We start from the raw sequence: 13,360 nt of genomic DNA on the forward strand, positions 1-13,360 counted from the left end.
ACCCCTGGTGGTAAGAAATAAGTTTGGCTTCATAACCTTCCATCAAAATGTAATAACTTGTTCAATCAATTCCCGATGGATAAAATCAAGTCCAATTGAATATTCTGCTTCAGTCTGAAATACATCACTTTACAAAACTTCCCTAGCATGAATCTGTGGCCAGACTGTCAGTAATAACTTATTTCGTGCTGACATGGGAATTTGATAACCCCTCAGCATTAAACACTTATTCATGGTTCTTTAGACAGAACCTTGGTTCACCTTTAACTTGCGTCAACATCTGGCTTTTCAAAATCTTTAAAAATACCAAAGTAATCTAAAGTCTTTATGTAATCCCTCAGCTGAGTTTCTACAGAAACACTTGAGAAACTGTTTGAACTCCAGAACCTTAACCAACCCATGCAGTCAATGCAGAACACTGAGAGTTTCGACATCCAGAGGTGGGATAGTCTCGCTCTATCTGAGCACCAGCCGATAACACAACTTAAAGCCCATGAACCCAACCAGCACGGCATCTTCCTACGGCACAGCCTGTACTCACACAAAGTCCAGCCGGGGACACAAGCACACTCATTTCCACGCATACACACAAACACGCTTCTAATATTATCCGTAAGAACAAGCTTTGGCATGATTCATCTTTAACTTTAGAAGAAGAAGAAGAAAAAAAAGCATCAACATCAAAATCTTGTTGCAGAATGTTTTTTGTCATTGGAGCCAAACCAAGTGAGACTGGCTAAGGACGTGATGATGTACTTTTGCTTCGAGGCTTAACATGAGCCATGTGCTATTTTTGAACAGTAGACTTAAGAATTCCCCATCAGAGGATTTCTTAAGCAGAAGAACTGTAGAATTAAAGTACATTTTATATTGACAAATCCTCAATAAAAGATCAATGATTTTTTTGTACAAAAGTATATATATATATATATATATGTATGTACAGTATATACTTGCAACCATGTAGGAAAACACGTCATGGCCAAGATCTTGATCAAAAATTGATGGAATCACAACATTTATTTCCATCAAGGGGTGCATTAATATTTGGTCAAGATCTTGTAATGACAATGCAAGAGTCCAGCACTCTGCAAAGTCTCCTTCAGAACATCCCAAAGACTTTCAATGAATTTAAGGTCTGGACTCTGGATGCCAATTCATGTGTGGAAATGATTCTTCATGCTGCTCCACAACCATTCTTTCACAATTTGAGCCTGATGAATCTTGACATTGTGATCTTGCAATATGGCCATGATGTGTCTTCCTACATGATTGCTTAAGAAATAAAAATCTACACAATCCATCAATTAGGTTTAGAAGAACTGTTGCCAAACATAATAACTGCAATAATTAATAAGCATTTGATTGTTTTTTTGTTGTTTTTTTGGCCGGGCAGTTTGTTCTCACTATTGACTAACTATTAACTAAGATTTTTGCCTCAACAAACTGCTAATTACTGCTTATTAATAGTTAGTAAGGTAGTTGTTAGTTTTAGGTATTGCAGGTTTTTATCCCTGCTGTCTGTGATCCTATCAGAACATTCTGCGACCCACCAGAGCACTTCAGTTTTTCTCTATTAAGAATATGAAAATGAAAACATGTGGGTTTGATATTCTATGTGAAGTGTGTTGAGTTACGCTTTTGCAAAGGAAATTCTTTCATGAGGATTAGCTTTTGTGGAGTTCTCTCTTAATAGCATTGGCATCCCGATACTATGAAGAAGATTACAGGCTGCAGTGGAATTAGTCCGACGGCACTGTCGAAGTCAGGCTGATTAGAACGAGTAGAACCGGGGTGGTGTCATGTTTACATCTGTTAATGTCACTCTCCCTCTTTTATTGTTTCTCTCTCAGCTGAACGACGGCAGGTTTACCGTAACGCAGCTGGTTGGCATGTTGAGGGGGATCGCAGCTGGCATGAAGTATCTGTCCGACATGAACTACGTCCATCGTGACCTGGCTGCTCGCAATGTGCTCGTCAACAGCAACCTGGTGTGCAAAGTGTCCGATTTTGGCCTCTCTCGCTTTTTAGATGATAACTCCTCGGACCCCACCTACACCAGCTCATTGGTGAGTTCAGATAAGGTCTGCTCTTTTTATGTAATAATATAAAGGCAATAATGAAATATCCTTGTTCCAACAAATCCTCCAATCCCCACTAAGCCGTTATTGTAGCTTATCTTAACGTGTATTGTCTGTACAAATGTACAAATTAGTAGTCAGTACATGGCTAAAGGAAAGAGCTCTTGCCTTTATTGATAATAAATTAAGTAATTATATAATTTTATTTAAGTTAATTTAAACAAAAAGCACATAACTGTTACTTATAATTTACATAGGTAAATTATTACGTAAAAAAGGAGGAAATAAAAAATTCTTCATAACAGAGAGAGGGTACATGTCCTTCATATGTCAGTACAAACATGCTACATGATAGTATTTTTTTTTCAACGACATTAGTTGTGAATGTGATTTCACCAAGTAAAGCATGTTCCTCACTGTAAAATATATAGCTTGGATGATTAAGTCATTTCAACTTAAATTACATTAAATTGACTTAAAAATTAGTTGAATCTTGTATAACTTATAAAAAAAAGTAGAAAATTGCTTAACTTATTTTGATGAGTTAAAGCAATGTAAAAACATATGTTGTCATGACTTATTGATCATATGAGTTTTTACAATATTCTGGAACAACATTCCAATCAACCAATCAGATTTTAGGGGCAAGTTTACAGTCAAGTTTAGACTTACAACCAGGGTTAGGTGCTCATACAGTACATAAGTGTTATTCACATATGTTTCCCTACGAGTTTAAGGAAAACTTATGGTTAGGGTTAGGACTAAATTTTCAAACAGGAATGTTGTACCAGGATCAACAAAATATGTTGATCCAGGAACATGTTCTACTCGCAAAATCACAATGACCTTATGTTAGCATAGATGACGATGCTATACATTTGGGTTATCATCATGGTATACATTTTCAATACCATGGTACACCATGATACTGAATAATTACCGTAATTAATACCCTGGTTTCTTTTGGGTTTCTATCGGATTCTATGATAGCTTACATATGCTGTGGTGTTTATGCACTTTATATATGTCCAAAAACCATATTAGTATGGTATACTGTTTGGTATTTTTTGCTATTATATTAACCTAAAAGACCCTATAAAATAATTGTTGTGGATTTTAGTCCATGTCTGTTAGCTTTGAGGGACTTCAGAGAACATTTTATCCAGGTTCCAGACAGAAATGAAAGCAATATCTGTGCTTTACAGATTCAGTGTGCATGAACAATTGATAAGAACAGCCTTGACCAACAGAATCGGGAGTACAGATGGCATACTTGATATGCGGTAGAAGCCTGTCTCCATCTCTGTCTGTTGGAAACATATGGAAGTAGTCAGTACAGTACGGCTTGTTCAATGTGTCCGACATGATAAGCGACAGATAAGGGAATTGAATGACTAGAATCCCTTTCAATTCCTTTCAGTTTATTTTAAGAATCTTTTGGCTACAAATGTTGAGTAAACATTTTTGTCATTACTGGGCATTCTAGTATTAGTAGAAGTGAAGATGTGCTAGCATGCTAGTTTAGCTCGTAATTGGCTTGGATTAGTCTATTGATTAGCTTCCACGTTAACGTTGTCTGTTTCATGGACAGATCAAACCGTTATGTTTAAAGTTAGAACCCTGCCATCTTATTTTTACTGGTTATCATCTTAGATTAATGAACCCAGCGATGGTGCCCTGTGGGGAGAGAGCCGTGAGTTGGGGCAGAGTCTTCGCTCTAATTAGGCAGCTGAAGACTCAAGCCATCTCATTGGTTTTAAAGTCTGTGTTTGAATTTAATGGCTTCTCTGTGTGAATGTCTGTTATCATGTAGGGGGGGAAAATCCCAATCCGTTGGACCGCTCCCGAGGCGATCGCCTTTAGGAAGTTCACCACTGCCAGTGATGTGTGGAGCTACGGCATTGTGATGTGGGAGGTCATGTCCTTCGGGGAGCGGCCGTATTGGGACATGAGCAATCAAGATGTATGTCAACTTTTTCATGTCATTAATCACATGTTTAAAGCCACATTTTAGACAAAAATGAGTGAGAAATTATATATATATATATACATTTATATATTTAAGAAAAGTGTGTTATTTATGTATAAAATATTTATATTTACATATAATATAACTTAAGTATAAATATATATATATATATATATATGCAAATATTTATTAAATATATATATATGCATATGTGTGTATTTATACAAAATAATTACTCACAGTATACACACAAACTTTTATTTTGGATGTGATTAATCGTTGCCCAGCACTAATATATATATATATATATATATATATATATATATATATATATTGGGATCTCCATTATTATCAATGGTGATTCTCATATTTAGGCTGATTTGAATGTAAAAATCAAGTTTTGTTGGACAGTAAGAGAAATACTGTAACATTAACGTTTTATGTAAATCAGTATAAATAAAAGGTAGGAAAACATATACTATAACAATACAAAATATATTTTGAATAAGATGAGAATGACATTTTTTGCATTACGTTAATGGTTTGTATAAATATAATAAAAGTTTTAAGAGCATTTTGTTTTGGATTATGTGGTGAAATACGACCCGGACATATTCCTTACAGGTTTCACAAGATCCATGCTTTCACACTAATAATATTATGTTAAAATACATGTTTTATAACCTTTTTTATTATACTGTTTACTGTCTCTATTCTGTGTTATAGCTTGTATTGTTTTGTCTATACCGCAAGCACAATGCTATATGTCTTATTCTGAGATGATCTTATGAAGGTTTTTCAACCCTATTAGTCTTTATTAGGGTTTAACTGTTGTAACATTCCAGTCACATACTGTATGCCTAATAAAACTCTGCTTATATACTGCAGAGTTTGTCCTAATGCAGAAGGACAGTGTAACTGCTCTGTCTGTTGATGCTGTAGGTAATGAACGCAGTGGAGCAGGACTACAGGCTGCCTCCTCCCATGGACTGCCCCGCAGTGCTGCACCAGCTCATGCTGGAGTGCTGGGTGAAGGAGCGGAACATGAGGCCACGCTTCGGACAGATCGTCAGCACACTTGACAAGCTCCTCCGCAACGCCGCAAGCCTCAAAGTGCTTACCAGTACACACTCAGGGTGAGCAGAACACGGGTCAATTCTGGCTTTGACTTACAGGAAAAGACGGATTTTTCTGCTGCAATGTAGTTTGTGAAATCACAATTGGCAGAGCAGAGCGAATGGGAAAGAGTGCTGCTAATGACTGCTAATTCGTCACATTGTCAGAATATTATTGACAGCACAACATTTTACCCCACATTGTGATTCTATTATTTTTTTTAAAAGATTATAAAAGAATGTATTGCTAATTTTTCATGTCTTAAGATACATAGTGAAGTTTGTGCTGAAGGCTGTTTCTGAGGTTTTGTAATTAGTAATTAACTACAAAATGTATCTATAAAAATGAAGGTTAAAATAAAAAAAAATCTCCATGATATTAAGCCACTCTGAAAAATAAACCACATTTGTGATGAAGTTGCACATGTGAGGTTTAGTAATGGTAAAGGTGAAATTACAACAAAAAAAAATTACATTGTGAGACGTAGTCGCAATTACAAGAAACAAAGCCAATATTAAGACAATCACGTTGCGTGATTTAAAATGTAATTTACAAGTTGCAATTGTGAGACAGTTACTTTGCGCAATATAAAGTTGAAATTACAAGAAATAAAAGACAAACTGCGAGACAAAGTCGCATTGTGAGATGTAAAATGCCAATTACAAGTCGGAATTGTGTGACATAGTAACTGCGCAATATGAAATAGAAATTTCAAAAACAAGCCACAAATTGCATAACAAAGTCACATTTTGAGATTTAAAAATGAAACTCTAGATGGCGAGGCTGATGGGAACGCAGCCTGGTGACTTTTACAAATTAACTACGTGGCACAAGTTGATTGGTTCCTGTTGCGTCTGCAGCCAATGAGCTTGCTGCCCAACGTTTAAATAGTTGATGCGTGTTTGCTGAGGAAGTTGAAGCACGCTTTCAAAGTTCCTCAGAAACCCTCCACCTTCCCCAGCTCCACCTGTATAGATCTGCTACAAGTCAATTTCATATATGCTATTTGTGCAGCAGCAGCATGTCTTACTTGCTCATAGCAGCATGTATCTGTGTGTATTTGCAGTAGCATATCTCTGTACTTGCTCTGCAGCAGCGTAGCAGATCTATTCCACCATGACCAAATACATTAACATTGTCATATCAATAACCGTTCTAAACTCTTCAGAGAGTTTTTATGATAGAATGGCAGTTACTCTAAATAAAGTTGCAATTGTGAGATATGGTCACAATTACCTTTTTATTTTTTTACTTGCAGAAACAGACAGAATAGAAATGGTAACATACAGTAAGGGTAATTGGAAATTTTTGTTCATATTGTGATCTCTGACGTTTGATTGATCATAGTAAATTTAAGCACAGTTTGTGCCATTACTGAGATCTCTACTTGAGGAGATGTGAGATTACTAGCTAAAAAACATCTGAGAAGCAGTAGACTTTGCTCTCCATTCCATCTCATTGCAGTCTAGGAGAAATAATTGAGATATTAAAAAGAGATCTCTCTTTCCTGCGGGTAAAGCACAAGCTGAATTTTTTAAACGAATATGTGCAGCAAAACAGCTATCCCCATAAGCTAACCCCTCCCCGCGCCTCACAATGCAAATCATTATTTACCATGTAGCCCCCCCAACCCCCCCCCCCCCCCCCCCCCCCCCCACCTCAGGATAAGCAGTTTCAACCACATAAATTATCCAGCAAATAAATGCAATCTATAACACTGCTGAGTCTTAGTCAAAATAAGCACGCTCATTTGACTTGCGTTTGTGAATGCGCTGCTTTAGCCTGAAGCGCTGTGAACCACACCGTCTTGGGAACGGAGTAACGGCTGACTTACACACAGTGCAGTGCCCTTTCCTCTTCGCTGGCTGCTGTGTCTGCTCACTGGGGAAGCTGGTTCAGTTCAGACTAGGCTAGCAGAGGTGGCGAACAGAGCTTAATAAGGGAGATGGAGGAGATGCTAAAAGAGAGCAATGACTTTAATTAGTCAGCTAATGAGCTTTTTAATGTGCCGGCAGTGGAGCCTCGTGTCCAGCGGTCGAGTGTGTGTGCGTGTGTCTCCGCGTGACGCTGCATGCTGATGGCCTGTGTATGATTCATTCATGTTTGCATATGTATGCACGAGCAGCGCTGGCCGGGCTGTTGACATGTCATGATCCAATCTCTAGAGACAGCTGTGTGTCTCTGTGCGTGATTACTATCCTCGTTTGAATGAGAGCATACACATTTTAGCCTTCTTTTATTGTAGATTTAAGGAATACTTTACCCCAAAAGGAAAATACTGTCATTGTTTACTCTCATGTTGTTCCAAACCTACATGGTGTCAAGGTAACACTTTATTTTATAGTACTTGGTACATGTTACATATGCTTACTATACTAATAACAAATAATTGAAATAACCATAAACCTTATAGTAATTACAATAATATTACCCAGCACTTATTTGTGTAATTACACTTTGACATGGACACTTTCAAATCAATCAACCACAGCAATTTTTTTCACTGTAACTGGATATTTTGAAGAATCTGAATGTAGCTCTATCCACTCCATCTGGAATTATGTTGAAAATGGAAATTCCAATTCAATTCCTAAATGTGAACTGAAATTGCAAACAGAATTAAAATTAGATAGATAGATAATTCCTTAATTCCTTTTACTGTCATTCATGTTCAAATTCCAATTTGAATTCCTCTTTGGCACTAAATAATGATAGAATCACCATGTCATGTGAACTATCCCTTGAAATGAAATCCTTCAGTGCTGTCACATGTCAATGTTTCCTTCGTTAGCTGATTTTTGCTTTGTTTTTCCCTCTCTGTAGTGATCTCTGTCGAATTGGCGGGACCCTGCCGGGACACCAAAGGAAGAGTATAGAAGATGCACAAGACATGAAACAACAAATGAGCCAAACTCTTCCCATACGGGTTTGACTGATTAAAAAAAAACACCTGCTGAGCCTCTAGGCTAGCATCAAAATCCCGTTTGAAGAGCAAACCTGACTGGGACAATCCCTAAAGCCCATGGAAAATTACTGGAACCGACTATTGCTTGAAGAGCCAATGGAAAACCTGTATACAATTTGGGACAATGTCGCACCTCTCCCAAGGAGCCTGTGGAAAACTACAGCGTGTCCAATGGAAAAGTGTATCAGCCTGTGTATGGAGCACCTGGAGAGTGCTGGGAAAACACAGCACATGTTAATTGGAAATCTGTATGATGGCGCCTCAGGCAATCGTCTTTGTTCTTTCCTTCTCTTTTGTCATGACTTTCTCATGTTTACACTGACTTTTCATTACATGGATTAAATTGGCGACATTTCTACTTCTCAGGTTCAGTTTGCATGTGTGCATGTGTTTCTCTAATGGCAAAAAAAAAAAAGATCACTCTCTTCCTTAACTCAAATCCCTTCCATTCTTCCTCTCATTTGCCGAGGCCACAAACGATGAGATGGACTTCAGAATTATAAGTTAACTGTAATAATGTTTAAAATATGTATTAAATGTAAGCCGGGACTGTTAAATGTTGGCTTGAGGGTATTCCCTTAAAGACTTGTTTCTTCTGATCTTTTCTTCATATTGAAGAAAGGAAAAGAGAGTGGAACACATGAAAGTTTCAAACTGGGCAGGATGGACTCAAAGTGTAACTTTCTGAAAGAGACGAGGAAATGTTCAAAGAATGGAAAGTCCTTTAAGGGCGAGCTGACTTTAAAGAAGTGGATTGTTACGATTCAAGACAGGTGTTTTATTTACCTCTGTTGTATTTTGTCTTCCATGACACGCTCTTGAGAAATTGCTCTACGCGGAGGACTTCGGACTGTGATTTAAGAATTCCTGTTTCCTCTGCTGGTGAGAGAAGGGAAATTGTGATCTGTGTGTGTGTGTGTGTGTGTGTGTGTGTGTGTGTGTGTGTGTGTGTGTGTGTGTGTGTGTGTGTGTGTGTGTGTGTGTGTGTGTGTGTGTGTGTGTGTGTGTGTGTGTGTGTGTGTGTGTGTGGGTGTGGGTGGGTGTACAGTATGCTCATGTGTGCTTGTGTGAGCCGGTCGAGCTCTACAGCTTTACATGCATGCCATATTCAAACTCAAACCTATCTGAGAGGGGAGATGACAACAGGTCGATTTGAGAGCTGTTGTTTGATGAATATTCCACTTATTTTAATTCCGTCTATTCAAATATGCATAACTGTGTAAATAAATGCCTCATAAGAACTGAAGAGTCATCTACATAATTATAACGGCTAATTTATGAGACCCATGACACCTACATGAAATGTTCCAATCTACTATATTCATTGTTTAAAGCAACAAAATGCTACATTGCTGGGGTTTGTTTCACACTCTATTTCACAAGCATTATTTGACAATAATCAAATTACAATTTCCCTTAAAATTATCACCTCTCTCTCATACAAAGCATTAGGAAGTCAAGTTCACTTTAGTGAATCAGTTTGTTCAGGCAGTTCATTTAAATGTATCCAGTCGTATGACTCCCTGCACAGAGGATTGCAATGATTTGATGAACATTGTTTGGTCCTGAGACTTCCACAGAAGATATATGTACATTTAGACCACTTCTATAATTGATTGCTATCAGGGTGTGAAGAGAGTTTCAACCAGTATAACAAAGCGTGTTTATTAAACAAATTGTCTACCCTACCTTTAATTTATGTATTTATTTATTTGTGTATTATTAATATTGTTAATAACTGTTAATATAATATATTATTAGTATGGTTTCATTAATATTGCAATTGGTATTCCACAATTGAACAGGATTTCTTAAATGTAATATATATTTGTATTATTTTTAAATTGATCTATTTTCATACTTAGTCTACTTTAGAAACTCTTAAAGTCTAACTTTTTGATACTTTTGTTAGTTTTGTTTGATTTTTTAAGAGTAGCTTGACTGTAGTTTAGCTACTTTTAATTATTGAGTCATTTTTATTTTGACAGTCTAATTTCATTGAAGATTCCTTAACACTGCCAACATAATGCCATTCCATGTGCGTATTGATGTCCAACATCCAATTATCCACAAGTTCGCCTGATAAAGTATAATCCCCCTGAATCGCCAGCACTTATTTCTTTACAAGCAGACTTGGAAGGCAGTTTGTCAGCATGATCAGAGCTTCTCTATCTCGTGTGTATCTCCCTGATTTCCCAAGTCAGATCTCCCTCCGCAGCAAAGCTCCGCATTCCCCACGATGCACAAAAGCACGTTTGATCTTTCCAATTACGCCGGCCGCTCTGTGCAAGCCTGCAGATCGGAGAGAACAGCTTGGCAGCAGAATTGGTTGCACATCAGGCTCTTTTACTGGCGGAGTTATTCGCCCAGAGGTTGAGATCCGCGTATCTGTCTTTGCTGCTGCCTCATCAAGAGAGAGGAATTGTTTGGGCCAAAAGTGCAGTAATAATCACAATGCGTGAACTCTCATTAAGATGGTGGAGGGTTTTGTGTGTGGGAGGTTGTGTGTTTGTGTTTATTTGTGAGTATCTGTGAAAGAGGAAGGGAGAGTGTTCGTGTGGGCGGTGGGAATACAGTAGCTTTGTTCCAAAATCTAGTGAGCCGCCTCAATGTCTACTGCCTACATAAGCAGCTACCTTAATCGTCTTCCTGACGGTCATGGAAGCTCATGAGTGATCATTGCAGAAAACAATGAACAAAATTTAAACAAACAGTATTCCACACAGTAGTAGAGCTCGATTTGCCCCTGATTTCAATGGTTACATGTTAGCATGTTCTCTAAAAGTCATAACCTTACATGTAACCCTTACAAAATGCTTGTAGGTAGCAACTCTAAATGTATGCTCTACAAACAGCATTTTGAATGGGATACACGCCATTTATTTCAAGGCTTCATGTTAGCATATGGCTAAGCTATGCATCCTCACGGACATGGAACCCCATAAGTGACTGGTACAGAACGCTCTACATAGGCAGCAACACTGCAGGAGTCGACTTGCCATTGGTTTTAATGGTTTCATGTTAGCATGTTGCTAAGCCAATAAGCATAATAATACAGATATATAAGTCATTACCTCAACTTATTAATTTGTTCCCTCGTTTTAGGAAAATTTTAGCCAGTTGTACTAATTCGCTTTCTTGTTTTCGTTAAATGGTTGTAACTTACTAATTTGATTCCTCGCTTAAATTTAGTTAATTTCATTTGCATTAATCTGTTAATCATCACAACTATGTTCCTTTTTTAGAAAGAAATGGTCTCTGCAAGGCTTTCCAGAAGGTTTTAGGATGTATCATAGTACTGAGACTGCTCTCATTAGAGTTATGAATTATTTGCTCTTACCATTAGATCATCTCTATTAGTGTTACTGGATCTTAGTGCTGCTTTTGATACTATCAACCACAATTTTTTTTTGAATTGACTCGAAAATTATGTTGGCATTAGTGGAATTGCATTAGCATTGTTCAAATCATACTTATCTGACCATTATCAGCTTGTAGCAGTAAATGAAGAGATGTCAGATCGATCACAAGTTCAGTATGGAGTACCGCAAGGCTCAGTACTAGGGCCGTTGCTGTTCACTCTGTACATGCTACCCTTGGGAGATTAATATGGATATATTTGAAAACAGGTTTTTTTATTACATTTTATGTATGGGCAGTAAGATGATTTAAAAGCTTTCTGACGTTATTCTGGATGAAGAGTGCTTTGAAACAAAAACGTTATTTTCAAATATATCTGGATTATTTTAGATGTAGCCTCAGTTAACTAAAATGAGAGAAGAATAAGTCAAATGTGGCCATTATTTAATTAAAATGAGGGTTAAAAAAATAATAAAACATGGCCACGATTTAATAAATTGTGGGAACTAATTCTTTTTTTTCTGCGGGGCTCCGTATAACCTTAAATTACTCTGAAGTATTTTAATAAATTCTTTTCGTATTTGCTGAAACAAGTTTATTTATAATCTGCGTTTTTGTTATTTCATATTGGATTTATTAATCACCACCCTTGCTCAAGTGCATTCTGGGAATGCTTTCTCTGTTAAGATTGTGATGCTAGTTTAGAATTTGGCCAAAATTTGAAATCTAATGATGCAGCATAATTAAGACTGGAATTAAGGTTTGGAACAGTCTTCACATCAGGAGCATATCCATGATGCCTTAGAATGCTGGCACCATAGTTTTGGAACAGAGCTAGCGTGCAAGTTTGTGCGGGGGAAAGGAAGATTCAGACAGACGGGCTGAGAGTGTGTTAGCATCTGTGTTGTTTGAGAGAAAGATAGCAAAAGAGAGTGAATGGTGGAGTGTAACCGCGCTGAAGACTCGGGGGGTTGTCAGAGACACATCACTGCATGCTGCAGAAGTTGCATCGAACGTATAACTAACGTTCTCTTGGCTCGTGTGTAAGTGGAAGCTGTCAAGACGTGCTTCTTGACTGTCGGCTCAGGCTTGAAATTCCAATTAGATGGACATGGCAGATTCGGCGTATACCGGATGGAAAACAGCTCGCAGTACAGTCTCACTACAGATGTAGGAGGAGGTGCTGACCTCTTTCAATTTACGTGGGTTTTACACTGGTGACAGCTTGATTTTTCAATTTTCTGAAGAAATTGGGAGTGGCGCTTTCTGTGCAAAACAAGCTGCGATGATGCTAAAGCATTACTATTTTGAGTTTTGAGTCGTTAATATACTTTTGAGTATTGGTTGCTAGGCTTGTCTGAATGGTTGCTAGGTGGTCTCTATAATATTCTAGTTTCTGAATATGGCTTGGTTCTCTCCTTCAATTTAGGTCTAAAAGATTTTTTCAAACATTATATCATCTGCCAGGCGAAAATGATTTCGAATCGCTTAGAAAAAAAAATAGCACGCCTTCTCAATAAACTACATGATTTGAGGTATCATTCATGTCTTTTCCACAAATAGTGTGGAATGAGTTACACAACAAAGTTTAATACTTAGGGTTAAGGGTTTAGAATATGCCTATAAATGTATGTGCAATAATAACTGATGTGTTTACCCTAGTAAATACTGCTAATTACAATTCTGTGCACTGCTTCAGCGGCGCTGTGTAATTTTCTGTAGCATCGCATCTCTCTTCATGGATTTGATGATCTTGCTTAGAGACCGTTTTGCCCCATTGATTTCCTCCCACATACACGCGGGAGCAACACTGTGACACCATCACACCATCTACTGACATTCATGCTCTTTCACAAGTGTTTATCCAGC

The 13,360-nt window shown here is 37.6% G+C and overlaps 1 protein-coding gene across 1 annotated transcript in view; it reads left to right on the forward strand.

Annotated features, from left to right (window-relative positions):
* The window catches only part of ephb3a (eph receptor B3a), a 36,839-nt gene extending 27,020 nt beyond the window's left edge, over positions 1–9,819 (forward strand). The window contains exons 13-16 of the mRNA XM_077202309.1: positions 1,854–2,069; positions 3,895–4,044; positions 4,993–5,186; positions 7,990–9,819. Of these exons, the coding sequence (XP_077058424.1) occupies positions 1,854–2,069; positions 3,895–4,044; positions 4,993–5,186; positions 7,990–8,098 (669 nt within the window). The 3' untranslated portion in view covers positions 8,099–9,819. The remainder of the gene's footprint in view (positions 1–1,853; positions 2,070–3,894; positions 4,045–4,992; positions 5,187–7,989) is intronic.
* Positions 9,820–13,360: the final 3,541 nt, after the last annotated feature.

This window comes from Siphateles boraxobius, unplaced genomic scaffold (genome assembly GCF_051911475.1).
Source record: "Siphateles boraxobius isolate OS27281-9 unplaced genomic scaffold, OSU_SipBor_1 1, whole genome shotgun sequence".
Lineage (NCBI taxonomy): Eukaryota > Metazoa > Chordata > Actinopteri > Cypriniformes > Leuciscidae > Siphateles > Siphateles boraxobius.